This window comes from Strix uralensis, chromosome 2 (genome assembly GCF_047716275.1).
Source record: "Strix uralensis isolate ZFMK-TIS-50842 chromosome 2, bStrUra1, whole genome shotgun sequence".
Classification (NCBI taxonomy): domain Eukaryota; kingdom Metazoa; phylum Chordata; class Aves; order Strigiformes; family Strigidae; genus Strix; species Strix uralensis.
Window position 1 is genome coordinate 91,443,294 of NC_133973.1, and position 20,354 is coordinate 91,463,647.

A 20,354-nucleotide genomic window follows, 5' to 3' on the forward strand; every position below is an offset into this window, starting at 1 on the left:
TAATGAAAGAAACTTTTTCGTGCTCTAGAATAAATATATCCACAGTGGGTATTTCTAACAGACTATGATATCTAAACCAGTATCTGTTCACTCATATACCATGATACCCCTCACTGACAAATTAACCCAGTAGTGCAATTAAACTTTATTGTTGCACTGTCGAACTAAAATGAGAGGAGTCAGGAAAATCAGTCATGCATTTGTTGGAAAAGAGTTAACTTGGTATTTCTTCTGAAAGCCCTGTATGATGAGCCACTGGCTCTCAATTTACGGGCTTATGCAGGGGTCTTAAAAAATCCTCACACTAAGTGCTTCAGGTCATCTTTGCTTTGGCTGTAATTACTGTTTTTACACTTCCTATTTTAAAAAACGAGCTGAAGGGAGTTAATAGAGCACTTGATTCATGAGGAATAACTTTTGTCTTATGCCTGATCCTTCTACCTTTAGAAAGAAAGGTTATCCTGTGGTATCTTGTACTGACTGAGTACAGTATGAATCTTACATGAATACCCTTATATATTCAGGACATACACACTCCCATCAGAAACATAATTGAATTTTTAATATAGAAGGAACAGAGAGTACACCCCATTAGAAGCGCACACCTTTGGTACTGAGGCATCTCCACTGATGCCTCCCTTTGCCTTTCAGCCTGCCGCCTCTGTTCCTCCATCTCTGCTTGCTGCCTCTGCTCTTCCATTTCTGCCTGCCGCCTCTGCTCCTCAGCATATTGCTGTTCCCTCTCTTTACGTTGTCTCTCAAGCTCCAGCTCTTGGAGTTCCCTTTCCCGCTCAAAATGCAGGGCTGCTTCTTCCTGGATCCTCCGTTCCTCCTGAAGCCTCCTCCTTTCTTCTCCCTCGCCTAGCAAGCGCGTTGCCAGCTCGCTTCCTCCATCTCCTTCTGGCTCCTCGGGAGTATTCGCTTCAGGGTTTGCTCTCCAGCTGGACGCAGATGGAGCCCGTACAGGGACAGACATTGTGTTTAAGGTTAAAACAGTCTGCTCCTGTAGCAAATTAAAAAAAAAAAAAAAAAAAAAAAGAAAAGAAAAAAAATCATGGTTTTAGGGAAGGGAGCTGTTTTTTTAAACAGGTTGCTCACTCAGAAAAGTTCACTTATTCTATGAAGGAATACTGTAAAAGCATCCCAAACACTTTCAATGCAAGACGCAGGGCGTACTTTGGTTTCATGTTTTGAGTTTCTGCTAGCACATTCTCATAATGCAAGAGCTTCATTCCACACAGCAGCCTTAGCAAGCACCACGGGCAGCGTGGCCACAACTATGTGAAACATTCTTCTTTTCTAAAGTATCACTTACATTTCAAGCCATCCCATCCCCACTTAAATACCCATGGAAAACAAACTCTTCCATGATAATCAGCATTTCTCCCTACTTTTTTGACTTCGAAACCTGAGACCTACCTAAGAGCGTTTACACAAAAATATATACACTGCAAGTGTGTATCAGACCAATAAATTTCACATGAATCCTCATGGGGAGGAAACCCCCACCCTCCTCCATTCTGCTACCATTTGAAAGTCAAACCTCAGACCTACCACTCTATGACTCTTCTCTCAAACATGAGAAAAGGTCTTTCAGTGGTCAAAAGATGTTTTAGTTGCAGAGGACAAATACTGTTTATGGGTTCATCCAAACCTCTAATGATAGAAAAAATATTAAATGGTTTACATTCTTGTACAGCAAAGCCCTCTAACAGCTCAAAGAGCTTTCTTATTGAAGTCCTAAGCCTTAAATTACAGTCTACTTATTTGTGACTGTATAAACACAACTGATCTAGCTAGGATGCCTGAAGCAGCACTCAAGTAGCAATAAAGAAGAGATATCTCAGATACCTCCTACACTTGGGAAAAAACCTGTTCATCCTTCTATAAGCAACACCCACAAAAGTCAGCCCTACAGAAACCACACACATTCAATGTCTTGAAACGTATGATAGCAAATCTGAAGTTGATTTGATATGTAAATTTATCAGCGATATGATTAACTGGTTGCCAGTAATAAGCCAAGCACTTGTGAACACGCCTCAGGATGAGTACTGAGGCAGAATTCCAACAAGTATCTTCAGGAGGTAAATATACAGCAAAGGTGACCATTTCATTCTGATCACAATAATTAATACATGCTGTAACTTTTTGCTAACGTATTTCTCGTGTTAGTTACCTAACCAATCCATAAGGAAAAAAGTCAAATTCAACAGGTCTCAAAACATCCATTTACTTGTTCCTTCTCATTTTTGCAACCTCCTTCTATCAAGTCATAGACAACAATTTGTTTTCCAAAATAAGAAGATAAATAACATAGCAAAATAAATTATTTACCTGCTCCCATGCATCTACTATAAGGGGAAAGAGCCATCACGAAACTAAACAGTCAAAAGTGAAGCCATACTCATAGCCTACCTCATCAAAATACTTGGAGCTCTCTTTTTCTGCTTCTTGCTTAGCTCGTAGCCATTCTTCCCTCAGTTTTTCTTGCTCCCGCTTGTATTTCTCCTGTTATGTTAGATTGAAGTTAAACACCCAAATAAGAAACATGGTATTTTTTATTTGCATTAAAATGTACTACTGGTATTTAATGTGGTTTTTAACAGACCAGCATGGTAAAAACATGTTTGAGCTTCATTAGGACATTAGGTCTGCTATGAGTTTATGAAATCCTAGTTCAAATACAATCCAAAGGAGTTCTGCAATTGATTTTGGAGAATCCAGGTTTATTACATGCTAAGTCTCATAACAACTGACCTCACATCTGTTATATTCCCCATCTTACAGTTTAGTTCCCATTCAAACAAAAATCAGCTAAGGTATTTCTTGAAAGATGGACTGATTATATTTAACTTGGAACTGGGCACATTAATGCGGTAAATATAAAGTTATCACTAAGTGAGGCAGTAATATGGTTTGAGCAAGAACTCTTGATCTTTTGGAATGTTACCTAAACAAAAAACAATTTCTGGACCTCCAAATTTATCCTACGCCTGGATTTGGTATGAAACCAATGTAATGTCTTAAAGTATTACTCAAGGTACACAATAAATGTTTTGATGGGTTTGTCAATCACCACTTTCATCTTGGGAAAAGCAAAATATTTAAGGATGTCAAAAGTATTCATTCTAAGATGTTAGAAATAAGGAAGACTGTGTTTCCTTTCTCTGTTATTTGAGAATTCATTACTAGGATCATGGAGAAGAGAAAGAACATTATTACTCTGGCCAAATTTACTACTTTAGACCCAGGAAAGGAGAAGCAAGGAAAAGTGATGACAGACAGCTGAGACTGCTCCCAAGAAAGGGGTGCCAAGGTTTATATTCTTTAAAGCGACCTCTTCAGGCATCAAACGGAGCACCCAAGCCATAACAGAGACCACAAACATGTTTAGGAAAGCACAGCTCTTGCCTTGCAGAGTTTGTAAGTGAAAAGGAATGACAAAAGATAAAATATCCAAAAACCAAGAGTTGCTACGCTGTACTTTGATATCACAGTTTTCTGCTGAATACACCAAACTTTTAAGAGGGCTTGTGCAGAGTAAATGATGTTCACTGATGTCTCTACTAGCCAACAGACTTTAGATAAACTAATTTGCAGAGATGTGTCTTGGTGAATGTGGCTGGATGGGCTTAAGCTTCACTGAGCTGAGGTCCTTAGAGATGTGTGCTTGGTTTTTTGTGCTATCCTAAGATGGCAAACATTGCCCCTTCCCTCTACAACACTTCCCCTCCATCTCTAGCAGTTGGTTATCAAGGTGGTTTTGAGTTAGTAGGTTCAGCTTCTTGACTCACAGAGGTCCTGGAAATCAGACTGATTCCAGCTGATTAGTTGATTGCTAAGCAACAGGATGCTAGCAGGCATCTAACCATGGCACTGTCTGCTTCTCTTCATCTCTTATTCTAGAGACAATTTTCTTAAGGGGAAAAAATAACACTCATATTCAAGAGTGAAAACTACTGCCCCTTAGCTGTTTGCCTATTCTTTAAATTCTGTTGCCAGTAAGAGCATACCAGCCTTGTGATGACTGAGCACTTCCAGCTGTAGTGAATACACAGTTTGGGTTTGATTTCATGAAGCTCACTAATGCATTGTTCTCCGTTGGCTGAATAATTGCTAGAGTGTGTAACTGTGCAGCCCAGCCAATATATTTGAATGTCCTCTTAGGCCATCAGTGAGAATTGCAGAAGTCACATGTTACTTTTCTTCCCTAACAGTTTCCACACCTAAAGGACTGCCAGCCTATGATTATGAAGGTTAATTATACCTGCAATAAACGGTCCTGCTCCTTTTGCCATTTTTCCTGTCGTTTTCGTTCTTCCTCTTGATCCCAAACCCGACGACTGGGAGCACTAATGGATGGAACTGGGAGCTAATATAAGACAGAAATGAAATAATATTATCTTCTTGTGTGTAATTAACACTCTACGTTTTAAAATGTATTTTCAGAAGTGAGAAATAAAAGCCATTACAAACACTACAGCCTTATAGTGACAAGGACCTGAATTAGCCTTTTCTTCAAAGGGACGGAAAGTATCCATTCCATTACACATTAGAAAATCTTAGTCAGTACTCTCAGATTTGATCACAATTCTAAAGCAGTATAAAGAGCAATAGAAAGCAGTGGGCTTCTTGAGAAGACCAGGTTTATACAACTAATTAGTAGTTTGTAAATAGTACTTACATCAGGCATTGCAGGCTCTGGGCCTCCTGTAAGATTTGGAAGGCAAAAACCAGAAATCATTAGAACCATACATACTCACTACTGCAACACTTGTCTAAAGGTGGAAAGTCTGAGCTTCAGACTAATTTTTGTTTCCTTAGTAAGCCATGCTTGCACATTTTGCCCTACAGAACTTACTTGAGGTCAGAACTCATTAGGTCCTTTCAACTAATGTGCGCCGTTGTTTAAAAGCTTTACATGCTTACAAGTGCCATCAGCAATTGCTTGAATTAGCAGTACATCTCCCACTGTGGCAATACAGAGATTCTTTGCTACACCTCTCTTATTATTATTGTGAAAGCCAACTGTTTAGCATGACCAATACCCAGAACACTGCTCCAGGGCAGAGCTGCTACTCACCCATTGCCCTTGATGTGAATTAAGAGCAATAGACATCCACAAGCAACTTCTCTACCACAAAACCATGTATTTCCCCTTTCCTACTCCCAAAAGCACACTTCAATTTGGTGATCTTGTCACCATTCACCACAAACCTTATGCTATTTGAGGCTATCATGCTTGGTCTTAGCTTGTGCCAAGATGATTATTGGAGAGAGATGTGTGTTATGCTAATATATCAAAAGTTGAGAAAATGTGGAGAAGTACAGATTTAAGTATAATTCTTTCCTAAGCATCATCACTATTTTTGTTTGTTGCTAGTGTACTTGTTACTTAGCTGTCCAAATTTCAGTTTAAAACAAAAATCCATAAAAGCAACAAGTTGCAACAGTTTTCTGAAGTATGACCACATGAAGTGGAGAAAAGGTCAAATTTAGGATATGAAAGAGATCTAATAGTCACAGACTAGTGTACAATCTATATATGCACAATTTTGTCTTCATCATCAGATTGCAACAGCTACAGTGACAACAGGACAAACAGACTTGATCTCCTGCAGTTATGCCAGGAGATGCTAAGGGTAGGTGCTGCCTATGCCTATCTTTGCTCCCCTCTTCTCTCATCCCTGTAAGCTTATGCTGGCCTGTATGGGTTTGAAAAGAAGAATCTTCTGTATCACTGTAAAGCTAGTGTCAAAAGTTTAAAATGAACAAAACTGTACTGAACGTACACTCTAGAAATACACCCTTCTCCTCCCCCTCAAGCACAAATGAAATACTTCAAATATTGCTATAAAATTTATTGAAATAAAAACCAAACTTCATAGCCAGCCTTTAAAAAAAACCCCAAACAAAAAAAACAGCAAAACAACCAACAACAATATTGCAGATACAACGCATCAGAAGTATTTAAAAATATTTAAAAGCAAACAGAACCACAAACACAGATTTATGCTGTGGCACTTCACGTATCACTTCTGGAAAAAAAAGAAGCCATCACCACTGAAGGCAAAGTCCTGGCTGCACTAAAAATCACTGGCAAAATTCACACAACTTCCAGTGGGCCAGGATTTCACTCTTTCAGGCTACAGTGAAACAGCAAGGCATACATTGTCTGAAGACAGCATTAGGCATACAACATTAGTGGAAGTATGTGAGTTGTGACATGCAAAACACCAAAAAGCAACCTACAAAACCAAAATTGAGTGCCTCATTTTTTGCCTTTAAAAGCTAGCATATTCAATTCAAAATTTATATTGGTCTTCTTGGGATCTTGTGACATGACCACATAGTGGAAAGCCAGCAGCTGTCTTTTTTCACCATTTTAGATGAAAGCACAGCGCTGCAACTCAAGATAAACTCAAATCCAGAGTTAAGTATTTTATCAACAGCTCTTTGAGATTTGTGCTAAGCCTCTGCTGGAATATTCAACGTTATTCTTGTTTTGTAGGTAGTAGCAAACCTGAACAGAGAGTGCTATCCTTACTCCTACCCAGTGGAAAAAAAAAAAAAAGTATGAACAACATAGAAGACTTAAACAGCTATAGATATAAGAGAACACACAAAGACCCATTACCACAAAGGTAGACCCATGAATTGTAAGAATAACCTGATGACCCTGGGAAAAGAAGGGAAATTAATTATGTTGCTTCATTGTAACTGCAACAAACAATGCTGAAGAGGTATAGTACCCAGCACCAGACCTGTTAGGAAGAGTGTGCAGCAGGAACAATTTCATGGAAGTACATGAAACGTTAGCTCTTTGGTTTACCTTGTTCAAAAAATTGTGACCGTCTTTTTAAGTTTTTCAAAGAAATAGGTTCAGATGCTATTTGAAAAATACAAAGAGTACAAACAAGTCAATGAGGCGCTGTCGTCTATCACCATTGGATAAGAAACTTCTGTTGTTAAACCTCCAATCTACAGCACATCACTTCAGAAAAATGAAAAGACCCTGAAACTCAAAGGAAATTTCATCTTTTGTAATAAAAAATACAGTTTTTAGTAGGTTACATCATATACTGATTAGTATTTCACTTTATCACTAACAATGTCCAACTATAACAACAGTACAAGTGTCAAACTCGGACTCAGATTCTCCTTGTCTAATTCAAGCCTCCTCAACTGAGATGACAAATAACTGGATTGAGGAGTCTAATCACCATTTAAGGTCAGAAAGGCATCTCCAGAGGGCAACTGATCTTTTGGGGAAACTCTTTTATAAATCACCATGTGCTTTCAAATACCAAGTTTCCAGTTAAGGATTATTGTTTCATTAGGAAATGTACATACCTGGTTTCTCTCACTGTCAACAAGTAAGGCTATAACTGTTCAGAGCATCATAAGTAATTATTATTCATACCCGAATCAAAAATATTGTTCTCCACGAATAAAAGTAAAATAATAAACATAAAACAACCATTACCCACAAAACTTGACAACTGAAATAGAGGAAAAAACCCAAGAAGTTGAAGACTCTTTACACTCTTCCTGGGCAATGAAATAAATCAATACTCAGTCTCCACACAGTGCAGTAGCAATTACAGTAAACTGTGTGTCTTCTCCTTCTCTTTCATCCCTACCACACAGTAAATTTACAACCACTAATGCAGACACTGGGGGGTTTGTCACCGCCTAGCATGTCACGGAAGCTAACTACACCCAGTTTGGATGCAACTAGATCTCTGTGATACCTGTCTAGTTTTCAGTTCATTAAGGTCTCGCTGCGCCCACTGCATAAAGCTTGCGATGATTACAGGTTTAGTGTTCGTGCTTGTTCCAAACCCACACAATTAGTGGATGAAAATCAACAGTGTTTTACCTCTTTGTTCGTTAGAGCCAAGATCTCCTTGCATTCCATTTATCAATTTTGTTTCTGTATCCTGAAAATATAAGAAATATAGGTCTTAGTTCATTAGATTTGTGGAAGTTTATCCAATTATATGTCATCCCTGACAGGAACTGTATATCATGAAACACTCCAGAACACTTTCCACAGAAATACGAAACTATCTAAAATTTCCTGAGTGTATTGTATGATAGAACAACTGCAGGCATTTGAAGGGATCAATAACCAGTTGTGAATTGGTGACTGAAATAAAACCTGTTAGTTTGAAAAAAAATGCCAGAAGCCCAAGATCTTCCTACTTCGGCTCCTTGGCAGGCAGGGTGCTATTTGCAAGTAATTTGGAAGCATATATGCTTGTTCTTTCGGACTGCAACTTTAATTACTCTAATAATGGAGGTAAAAGCCTCTTCTAAAGAATAAAGACTCTATACATTTTTGTTAAAACACTGTCTGCAAATATTTTAATACTTATCACTTAGCAGTGTCCACTCATGAACGGACAGTAGCAAGCCTTTAAAACATCTTATTTACCTTAATAAGTACATAGCTACATCTCTGTATTTGCAGTATCCTCTATATTCCTTAAGCAATACAAGTAAAAATAAGATTTGCAAGGTCTTTTCTCCATCCTCCCCCTATCAAGGCATTAAATTTTTACTTTCTTCCTCCCCCCAGATCCCATGACCCTTCAAAAACATACTCACAGAACTTCGAAGGCTGGTGGAGAAATCTCTTTTTGTTGATATGGTGGAAACACTTGAAACGTGTTCTCCAGAAGTTGCATCAATCCATTTATTTTCGGATGTACCTATAATGTTGGTAGCCATACTGGTGAGATTGAGGATTTTATGCCTTACATGTGGCAGGGAAGGCTGGTCTTTGCCCCAGTCTTTTTGGTATGTGGAGGATCAAGAAATTAATGTAGACAGTAATGTCAAAGAACAGAACAAGAGTTAATGAGAAAACATTAAAATAACACAAATAAAACACATAACAGAAGAGGGAGAGACACAAATCAGGTGGAATTTGTGAAGACAGGAAAAAGGGCTTTTATGAGCAGACCGCCTTCCCCAAAAATGCAAGTGTTAGTCATAAGCCAGGTAAAAGTTTACCAGATGTTTTGCTAACATGGTCTTATAGCAGCTTAACATTACAGAGTAATTAGTATTCATTGGAATCTATTTCATTAGCATTAGTAAGGATCAAGAAAATTCTCTGAGCTTTACTCACAGAAGGTACAGTTTGACTCATACACTATCCAGGGAAGTGTCATTTTCACAGCTGTGCTCCTCAGGAAACACACAGAGGGCAAAAAAAAAGGCAGTCTAAACTGAACTAGTGAAACTGATGAGGTGAAGATAAATCATTATCCGCACTCAAACTCCATAATTTCTCCCAACTCCCTAAAATTTATTCAATGAGAAGTTCTCCACTAATTTCACTCTTTATTTGTGCTAGACCCTGTATAAGTTGTGATTTGTTTTCTGCCTCTTCCCCACACCACTATTTTTTCCCCCCACTTGCTGGCAACTTATTCTACCTAGCTTCCCACTAAAAGAATGGTTTTTCTTTATAATGTGAGAGAAGTCATTGGTCACACTTACAACTCTGGAAAAATTCTTCTGGGACTTCAAAAGAGTATCCTGACCATACCCATGGCAAGTCTAGAGATGCTACAAGGGCTTCGGTCAGGATGGAAACCCTCACTAGTGAGAATGACTAGTACCATTCTGAAGGGATTACAGCATCACAATATTTGAGTCAATGGTCAGAATCATAGCACAGAGGTGCTACATCACCCACAAGCTCATACGCCACCCAAAACACTTCCTGAAAAAAGGGACACAAGATCCTCCTCCCCTGATGAAAAGAGGAGCTGCTGAAGGAGAGAGGCTCTAAAAATTAATATCCACTAGAGACCAGTCCCTCTTCGTTTTTGTGGCATGGCAGGAAAGGAAATGTTATATTCCCTTGTGTGGTGGTTGCACACTTTTTTACTTGTGCAGCCTCTCGGAAACAGGACAGAGCACAAGAGAGGTCAGTAGTTCAATGCTTTGTAGATTTGCTTGTCAAGACATTTCTAATGCACAAGTAGTTAAAAAAAAAGCCAAGTTGTGTTAAAATGCAACAAACATGCTAGCAAACTACTTTAGCTTAGATATGTATTACTACTGTAAGGGTAATAAGGACTCAGCTGTCAGGTACAGCAGAGACAAAGCTTATTTGCCTTACAGAGCATACTGTATCTGCCCAACAAAACAACTCACCATTCTTTCCATATCGTCTGACATCCATGACCAGGTTTCCAGTTTCTAGTGCTCGGCTGATGGCTTCTTCCCACTGACTATAGTCCATACGTGAAACCTTTGTGCCATTGATAGCAATGATCTCATCATCTACATGCAGCTGACAAAGTGCTGCAGGGCTACCTGTAGAAAACAGAAGAAACATAAATTTATGTCTCCATTCACAATTATTTTTTTACCACAATTATGATTAATTTTTTTTTCCCCCAAAGAAATGTTTCTTGGTGGATATTCCCAAAGTCTTTAAAAACTCTACTGCACCATGAATGTAAACTCAGTATCAAAGTAGTGTTTCAATTTGAAACTTATGAAAATTACAAAGGACATCAGTCTTTTGGACTTGCAAGTGTTCACATACTGGCTAGCCCATTTACTAAACAGCTTCTGGGCCCATCCCTGCCTTGACTAACTCACCTTTATCATCTGGGAGAGAGATAGAGCAAGAGACAGAGTGGCAGAGTGTCTGTAGCCAACAATTAACTGAAATTCAGCCAATGTTTGGGTAATCCTCTTATTTGCACCAAAAAACCCAGCCTCCACCTCCTTAATTCCAATAGAAGCTGCCTTTCTCATATTCTTATTTACATTTTCTGGGCTCTACTGACAAGGACACGCTGCTTTATTACTTTCGCTAAAATAGTTTGTTAGCTCTGAATTGACTGGTAACTGGACTCAATATATTGCTGGGTGCTGTCCCATTAGAATTCTCTGGATTCTACTTTGTCAATTAAAAGCAAATTTTATTGCAGCTTGGACTTTGAATTCTACTGATACTTTGCAAAACAGGCTGCACTTTATATTCTTTCATCTACCACTAAACACTGGCAGGCGCTCCCACTAGCCTAAGGACAGAGAACATATGGGACCAGTTAATAAACTTGTTTCTGTTTAATTCAGAAAATGGATGAGCTGAGAAACTCAGTCTTCCCTAAGTTAGATTTTATTAATTACATCTGAATGGTTCTTCCATTAACAATTATTCCCTTAGCGCAATAGAAAATGGAAAAGCTAAGTGAAAATGTGGTTAAAGACTGCACAATAAATCCTCATGTTAATAAAATAAAACAAATCTTAATTACACGATAGGAATGTTTTCCAAAGTAAGTAGTGAAATCCACACATCTTGTTTAAAATATACCAAAACCAATGTTAATTACATTATCAGAAACAAATGTGGACAAGCATGACAGAAGAGTTTAGACACTGTATGCTTCATTCTGACCTTCTTCTGACACACTAGTAAAATGCTGCTGGAAGTCTGGATCACCCACTAAGGGATTCAGATAGCTTTTAATATTCCTGGCACCTGAAGAAGTTAAGAAATTAAGAAATACTATGCTTCGTAATACTGCACCGACCAGTGATCCATCATAGTTCACAAAAAACACCCACCACTAACTTCTATGTTGGAAAAGCATAGCTCCATATTATGTTTTTCTGCATTCTTCTTATAGACTAAAAATTCCATTAGCAGCTATCAGTAAAATTTTCAAAATATACTAGTTACTTTTAAACAATATTATAGAAGAAAATGTAGAGTTTTCATTTGGAGGAAGAAAACACAGGCAACAGTTAAACTGGAAAAAAGTGCATCTCCTTAGAGCCAAGATGTTAAAGAATTAATAGATTGTCAAATCTATTAACTGAAGGTACTTTTAAGGATACTATTGAAGATACTACCACTGAAGTTACTATCTTCAACAACATCATACAACATTTGAAACTAAATTCTGAAATCAGAATTTAATATCTTTAGTACCATATAGTTTGACCACATGTATACTGAAATTTATGCTCATGGTATAGAGAATGCTTTGGGCTCAAGGAGAGTCATCAGAACTGATTATTTCTCTGTTGTGACAGAACAAGCCCTAAGAAAGAAAAAAGTTGATGTTCGTTTTACTCAGATAATTTGACTGGGATGAGACCCAGCTCAGAGGTAAGAACAATATACCTCAGTTCAGTTACATGAGGGAAAAAGTGGGTTACCAATTTAGGTTTCACGAAAGGAAGGGAACTTAAGATTGCACGGTTCCTCCTATAATATCACCAGAAAAACAAATCCAGACCATATCCCAACCATACAGGTTTGAATGAATAGCAGCAGTCTCTAGACTGCATGTGTAGACCTACCACAGACAGGACAACTCACATCACTCAATTCTTAGCACATAACTTTGTCAGTTGCTCTTCCTCTACTGCCTCTAACAGTCTGAGAATAGAAGGGCTTCTCAAGAGTGCAAACCAGAGCTCCTATACTGGGCTTCTGCTCTGATTCACCTCCAGAGAAGCCTACAGAGATTAGCTGGCAATTCAGGTGCTGAGAATTGTATTGTACCAGTTGTCTTTCTCTGTCCAGCTCCTCCAAGACTATAGAATTTATTTGTAATTTCTTTATACCCCTGTAGATGATTTAGGTTACATTACATAAAACATGTATTTCTGTTTTCCATAAGTTTCCCTGAAGATAAAAGATTTTTCTTTCTTACTAACCCCCAATGAAAACAAAACCAAACAAATACTCATTTTCCATACGTATTTAGTTATCTCTAACCTAGCTCCATCTGTTGTTATTACAACAGATAAATACTAGATCAATCACACAAAAAACCCTAAAACTTAAAGGAAGTGGGTCAAATTTACTTTGTCCTACATGCCTGTAAGCATTTAACCACAGAGCTGTGCACTTCTACATCAACACCATCTCAAAAAAATGATTGCAAATAGGGTGGGTGAAAGTGAAAGGACTGAAACAATAATGATTATACAGCAGTGGAGAAGCTGGCAGAACAGTGTTGAGATTAATAGCTTCAAGGCTTTCAGTTTACCTATTTTTGCCATAAAGGTTGAAAATTCCAGTAAAAATGAGCATTATCTTCTTTTATACATAGTAAATGGGCCTCAACAAAACATGTGTTACAAGCTTAACTCTTATAAGTGTTCTCAAAAAGCTTAATAAGAAGTTAATTTTGCTTGCCAAGTAGTTTTCTTAACTATTTTCTGAAGGAAAAGCATATGTAGAATACAGAATCATTTGTAAGTGGCAGAAAGATAAATGCAAGTTATCACCTGAAGAAAATCATCTAGCTAGTTAGGATGACAAGTATGTCAAGATAATCAGAGAAAGTCTTCCTGAAAGCTATATTTCTGGGCTCATGAAAGAGAAAAAGGTGACTGGGAACAGTTGGTATGGATTTGCCAAGCCTAAATCACGCTTGATCAACCTGGTTATCTTCAGTGATGAAATGACTAGTTCAGTGGATGAAGGGAGAGTGGTGGATACCATCCACCTTGTCTTTAATAAAAGCTTTTGACATGATCTTCCTCAGTATCCTGTTATCAAAGTTGGGATGGGCAGAACGACCTGGGTTGGGTGAAAAATTGGCTGGGCTGTCAGGCTCAATGGGTAGCAGTTAATGGATCACATTCAGCCTGGAGGCTGCTTACAAATGGAGCTCCCCAGAGGTGTATCCTGGGACCTGTCCTCTCTAACATGTTCACCAATAACCAGGAAGAGGAGGACATGAAACACACCCTCACCAAGTTTGCAAACCATGCAAAAAGGGAGCGGGTAGCTGACATGCTGGAGGGCAGGGCTGCCATTCAGAGCAGGAACCTGACATTCAGCACAGCCAAATAGAGAGCCCTGCTCCTGAGATGGACTAACCCCAATGAGGGTACAGCTTGGGGGCTGACGGGCTGGAGAAGTCCTAGTGGACTCTTGGATGAATATGAGGCAGCAGCAGGCCCTGGCAGTGATGGGACTATCAATACCCAGGGCCATATGAATCCCTGACCAGTATATAAAGGGAAGTGACTATCTCATTCACTCAACCACTCAGCACTTGTTATGCTACATCGACAATACTACATCCAGCTTTGGTGTCCCACTATAAAAGAGACAGCAATAAACTGGGACAAGTTCACAGGAGGCCATTGGGATTGTCAAGGCTGGAACACTTGCCCTATGAAGAACAAGGCTTGTTCAGCCTGGAGAAGAGAGGCCGCAGGGGGACCTAACAGCAGTACCCCGAACCCCAGTACCTACAGCAAGGTCACTGAGAAAGAAAAGCCTGCTCTTTATTGAAATTCATGACAGAAGAACACAGCACAGTGGTTATAAACTGTGCTGGTTTTGGCTCGGGTAGAGTTAATTTTCTTCATAGTAGCTGGCATGGGCTATGTTTTGGATTGGTGCTGGAAACAGTGTTGATAATACAGGGATGTTTTTGTTACTGCTGAGCAGTGCTTACACAGAGTCACCGCCTTTGCCGCTTACACCACCCCACCAGTGAGTAGGCTGGGGGTGCGCAAGAAGTTGGGAGGAGACACAGGTGGGACAGATGACTCCAACTGACCAAAGGGATATCCCACACCATATGACATCAGACTCAGCTTGTAAAGCTGGGGGAAGAAGGAGGAAGGGAGGGAAGTTCACAGTGATGGCGTTTGTCTTCCCAAGTAACCGTTAGACATGATGGAGCCCTGCTTTCCTGGAGATGGCTGAACACCTGCCTGCCAATGGGAAGTAATGAATGAATTCCTTGTTTTGCTTTGCTTGTGTGTGCAGTTTTTGCTTTACCTGTTAAACTGTCTTTATCTCAACCCACGAGTTTTCTCACTTTCACCCTTTCGATTCTCTCCCCCATCCCACTGGGGGGAGTGAGTAAGCAGCTGTGTGGGGCTTAGTCAAACCCCACAAAACTGAGACAAAGGATGGTCTGACTAGATATACAGGAAAAATTTTCTCTGCAAGGGTAATTATCCATTGGAGCACACTGCCTAGAGAGGCTGTGCAGTCTCCATCCCTGGAAGGTTTCAGACCCACTTGGGTAAGGCCTTAGGCAACCTAGTCTGAATTAAGCCTTGATATTTTTTTGAGCAGGGGTTTGCTCTAGGTGAACTTCCAAGGTCCCTTCCAAAGCCCCTACCAAGATGCAGTCCATGCTCCATTCAACATTTATACTTTGTGCCCTCCTTGCGAGAATGCTAATAATGCATAACCAAGATAACAGCCACAAGACCTTCATCTTCTCCTTACCTACAGAGCTGGGGATAAAGCTCATTTGGACCTTTGTGAATGACCAGCAGGAACATTCACTACCCTCACATTTCTCAGTCACATCTGGCAGCACAAAGAAACAGTCCTCTGCCTCCCCAAATAACAAAATTAAACCGTAAGTCTAACAGCAGAGAAAGTAAATGGAAAGTTATTCTTCATGTAAAGTGATTATTAATGGTTACAATCTAATTATGAGAAGTACCCAGCTATAGTAAAGAGAGGTCTAAAAATTGACTTTGAAATGAAAAGGAAAAAAAAATAAAGGCTGTTCAGTAAGTACTGTTAAATGGTATTTTTTCCCTCCCTGGAAAGCATAATGAAGGGCTAACTAAACCAGATGTTTCTAGATATTTCTCCTTTCTCAGGATGATCTTGTGTTAGCTGGAAGAAAGAGCACAATTAAATATCCTGAAGTATTACTGGAAATGGGAAAGATCACTGTTCAGAAAACAAGCCTTACACGTGATTTCCTTGGGTTTTTGTTGTGTTTTGTTGTGTTTTATTAATTAAAAAAACTGAGATTGTTCTCTGCAGAAGACTACAAAGCTTAGAAATAAACTTTATGTACACTTCATTTCAAGACAAAAATGATTGTTTTTCCTCAGTATTAACACATCTGAAAAAAACTGCACTGGAAATCAATTTAGAAGTTGCAACTGCTAAAAAATATTAACTGTCTCTAAAATTCAACATAACTAAGAAAAGCAAAATGAAAATAAATATATTAACTTCTAAGTTTCCTCCACATATGTTTACAAACCAAACGAAATTAAACATTTTAAACTTAGCTGAAAAGAACAATCTGGATATTAAAAGACTGTATGTGCCCCTTATTACTGTTCTGTAAGGGGCTTGGTGAATATTTGAATGATCACATTTATGCCTTTTCAGTTGTTATAGAAATGGCCTCGATTAGGAAAATGCATTTTTTGGTATTTCTAAATTTAACCCATTTCAAGAGATGAGGTTTCACAGAAATAAATTAGCAAACTAAATATTGATTTTTTCAAAGCTCCACCTGAGTTTTTTAAATAATTGCAACATTCTTAACAGCAAATGCCTTAATTAAGAAGCCTCTAACTAAACACAAGAACAACAAATTATACAGTTAGTACACATTTACCTTCTTCAACTGTCTGTACAAAGGCCCCTGAAGAACTCCAATTTGTTGTAAACCCAAAGCTGCGACTGTGGCCAGGTCTCTGGTTTATACTGATTCTCATTTCACTGTACTGTTCCTGAAAAATAAAACATGACACTGCAGTATCTGGTATCACAGGAATCTAAATGAGGGAAAGTTTATCCTCTAAATAAGTGAGGCTGCTCACAGTGTGCACTTTAATCATCTATTATTAGCATCATAGACAAAGGAAACAGCATTGAAGGCAGTTAAGTAACTAACCTGGTTTTTATTCAAACAGGTACGTTTTCAGTTTACATTTGTATTTTCTGTACACATATATTTAGCTGTGCATTTATCTTATTTTAAATGTTTCCTAACATGATGCTACAAAATACAACAAATTTGAGGAAACTTAAACCCTAAATGGGTCTTTATAGATAGTCTTGTCAATTTGTAGAATGCGCTGCCTCCTGAGAAAGCATCAGCCAAATAGAGATGTGAAAAAGCTAGAAAACAGTAATCCATCATATTATTTTCTTGCGCATCCTACCATAGCCATCATCAGTTTCCTTTAAGCTCAATGCTGCAACTGGATTTACTTGGGTGAACAATCATCTTTTTAATTTTGGAGGCCTTAGATAATAAAACTAACCCCAGAATTAGCTAGAACCCAGATCTTCCATTCTAGTGGACTTTCAAAATGCTTTCAAAATCTGAATGAAAACCCACCATTACTATTTTAAACTGCAGAAATATTTGATTGGGAAAACATTCTGGAACACATGCTTTCAATCCCACAATATATTAGGAACATGTGTTGCATACATTAACATTTTAATATGGACTCATTAAAAACCAATTAAAATGCCCAAATGCATGTTTTTCACTTCATTATTGTGGAACTGGCATTGCTATAAAAGGGAAAAAAATAATGTTTTAAACTTTTTCTGTCAAACACTGTTAAAATAGATATATTCCAGCAATGCATGCATGAAGGAGATCCCACATGCTTATATGCATGCATTAAATATACACCTATAATTGCCTAGTGAACCAGCCTTCCTGAAGGGTGGGATTCATTTTCCCTAACTTAAAATATTTAAAAGTCTAGGTATCTAAGCCAATTCCCCAAAGCTTCTATGCTGGCAGGAGACAACAGGCAGCTAGCTGCAGGGAGCACTGCACAGAGCTGGGTGCAGAAGAGAACAAGGTTGCAAGGCAACGTCCTGAGGTTTTGCGTTGTGTTACAGGAATGTTCCCAGCAAAACACTCTCAGTAATAGCCCAGGGTAGAAATTAAGTCCTTTCCTCAAAATATGGCTACTAGCTTGCAATGCTCCCATACAGAAACAGACTTCTTTTTCTATTAAACCCAAGTCCTTAGGTGAGTAACAGTACATTAAATAGACAGGTTAGCACACTGGGCTAGAACACATATAAAGCTTTTTCCCTGGAAATTACTGTTGTTATTTTTATTTCCACCATCTCAACCTGGCTCTTCTTCAAACCTACCTCTTGTCAGAGGAGTAATGCAACTTTGTACACTGAACTTCATCATTTGGACAGGTCATCTCCAAAACATTTAGTACTCCACAAACCTGGTGTTATTGCCCTGATGACTAGTGAACTATATCAATCTCTCAACTCTGGCAATGATTTACAAACATGCCAAATGGAACTTGCATTCCTTAAGTTATAGCTTGTTGGAGGCACAACACAAGCTTTTTTTAAAAATTTTTTTTAAAAAATTTGATTTAAAACCCCCACATTACTCATTTGCAGAAAGGACAATTTATAATCTTGTGACTAATGTCAGGAAAAAAAAATATGGATCTAGTACATTTTGTTCTGATTTGGCTTAAAGTGATACAAAAAAACCATATCTAACCTATGTTCTCACTGATTAGAACAGCAATTCCTCTCCCTCTTTTTACTACAACACAGGAAAAAAAAAAATCATAATCTTTTTCCTTACACAACAATCAAAGTTTCAAAAAATTATGATAATTTAATTGCAATGGCCAAGAGGTGTCAGGAGTATTAAACTGAAATGTGTTCCTTTTCCACAAGTGATTAGGAAGAAGAATGATTCAAAGTGACTGAATTTATAAAAAGCTGGTGTGGGAAGTGATTCCATAAATCAGCATCCAAGGTCTTACGATCCTCACCCAAGCAACTGGCACAACTAACTTACAGCAGCACCAGGAATGCAAAGAATTCATCTCTAATCTGTCAAGGGGTATGAACCACCTCATTAGATATTACAGAAAGGTATCAACAATTAAAGCTATTGCTTTTTTTAGGGCATTTTTCATATGTGAAACATACGATCAGTTGGAGGAAACAGCACTTGAAGATACATATTCCAAAAAACACTGAAAGACCCAACTTTTGGATATGCACATACACAGAGATGGTGATTTGCTTTAAAATTCATTAAAGTGAACATTAATTAGGTTAATTTCAAGTAAATTACTATTTAAAAAAAAGGGGGGGGCTCAAGCCACAACAGATGGAAAAAAGGTTAGTATGATACTTACGTGTAAGGCTGGCCTTTGAAAAGCTGATCTTTATTTTCCACCACCAGTTTAAAAGTGCAAATGAATGCTACAGCAGCTCAGATCATTCATCTAACTGACATACCTGATTGTGCACATGATGTGCTAATTTAGAGAATAACAAAAACTTTGCAAAAATCAAACAACATTTAGAACATCTATTTTGAATTAGAATGAGAAATAAAATTAAGCACAGGACATATAAAGGGTATGGTAAAAATGCAGCAAAAGAACCAATCATTTTCTTCCCAAATATTCTCTTTCCCTTGAATTAAATCAAAGGAAATAGTAGTTCTCTGAGCTGTTCTCTTACTACCAAAAAATACTTCCATTAGATGTAATTTTATTTATTTTTTCTTTTACTCTGCTGTAACATTCAGTTACACTAAGTAATCACATTATTTCCACACTTACCAGGGATTTTGAATCCTCAGGCTCTGGCAGACTCACATTTTCTGCAGAAGATGCAAGTGAAAGAGAATCAGAAGGAGAGCAATACTCTGGTTTAAGAATACTGCTGCCAATATCTTGGTCTTGGGATTTTACAGGTAATGCCAAACTAGAAGGAGGTGTTGACTGAACACTTTCTTTTTCCTCCTCCTCCTCCTCACCTCTGCTTCTGAATGCACTAGCAGAAAGAGGGTGTGCGGAGTCTGGTTGTGAAAATGAACTGCTAGTGAACAAAGTTTGAATTCTTTTAGCTTTTTCTACTTCTCCGTTGTATTTCTGGGCATCATCCATCTAGGACAAAAAAAGAGAGTTTGGTAAATATGTGCTTTAAAAAAAAGTCTCTAATCTTTCAGCAATCTAAGTATTTAATAAAAAACCCTCTCCTTTTCATGCAAATTCTGATTACTGTACCCATTACTAATTGCCCACTTTAAAGAAGAGCAACATATCTTTTTCTCTTGAAGTGCTTGCAGACTAAATAGCCCAGACTTTTTAAGATAAACTTGCTAAAGTCATCTACTTAGAATGATCTGCATTCTTACTTTTTTCTTTTTAAATTGAGACAAATAGGGATTTAGGAGAAAGCTATGAAAATCAACATAGTGATTGGGGTGGGGAATCAATTTCTGTGTTTCAGTGCTTTACTGAGCATTACTGAGCAGGCAAATTTTAGGCTAGCATAAGATTTCAATTTCAACAAAGCAGAGCAGAGCAAACAACCTGAAAAATTTGTCTTTAGCACTTAATTATGTTAACTTAGCTTCAGACAATTACATTTGACGAAGGCAGGTTTTTTGATAAGGAATACTAAGGCGACTTACTACAAGTAATAAAATGTATTTGGTAGAATAATCTTTTATCAGCCTTATTTCTAGGAGTGCGTTTAAGTACAGAAACACGAGTAAACATCTAAAGCCACGACAGACTTGCCTGCTCTATTAACA

General features: G+C 38.1%; 1 protein-coding gene across 8 annotated transcripts in view; it reads right to left on the reverse strand.

The window, feature by feature from the left end:
- Nucleotides 1-20,354, reverse strand: part of LMO7 (LIM domain 7) — a 132,865-nt gene that overhangs the window by 12,976 nt on the left and 99,535 nt on the right. For 3 of the 8 annotated variants that reach the window (XM_074859491.1, XM_074859488.1, XM_074859490.1), the window contains 10 exons: nt 19,375-19,701; nt 16,404-16,518; nt 10,180-10,341; nt 8,617-8,801; nt 7,886-7,946; nt 6,836-6,892; nt 4,688-4,713; nt 4,271-4,375; nt 2,419-2,511; nt 606-1,003 (listed from right to left, as the gene is read on the reverse strand). In XM_074859491.1, coding sequence (XP_074715592.1) covers nt 606-1,003; nt 2,419-2,511; nt 4,271-4,375; nt 4,688-4,713; nt 6,836-6,892; nt 7,886-7,946; nt 8,617-8,801; nt 10,180-10,341; nt 16,404-16,518; nt 19,375-19,701 — 1,529 coding nt within the window. Of the gene's footprint in view, nt 1-605; nt 1,004-2,418; nt 2,512-4,270; nt 4,376-4,687; nt 4,714-6,640; nt 6,683-6,835; nt 6,893-7,885; nt 7,947-8,616; nt 8,802-10,179; nt 10,342-16,403; nt 16,519-19,374; nt 19,702-20,354 lie in introns of all 8 variants that reach the window. The other 5 variants (XM_074859495.1, XM_074859494.1, XM_074859489.1 and 2 more) reach the window with 5 other exon arrangements.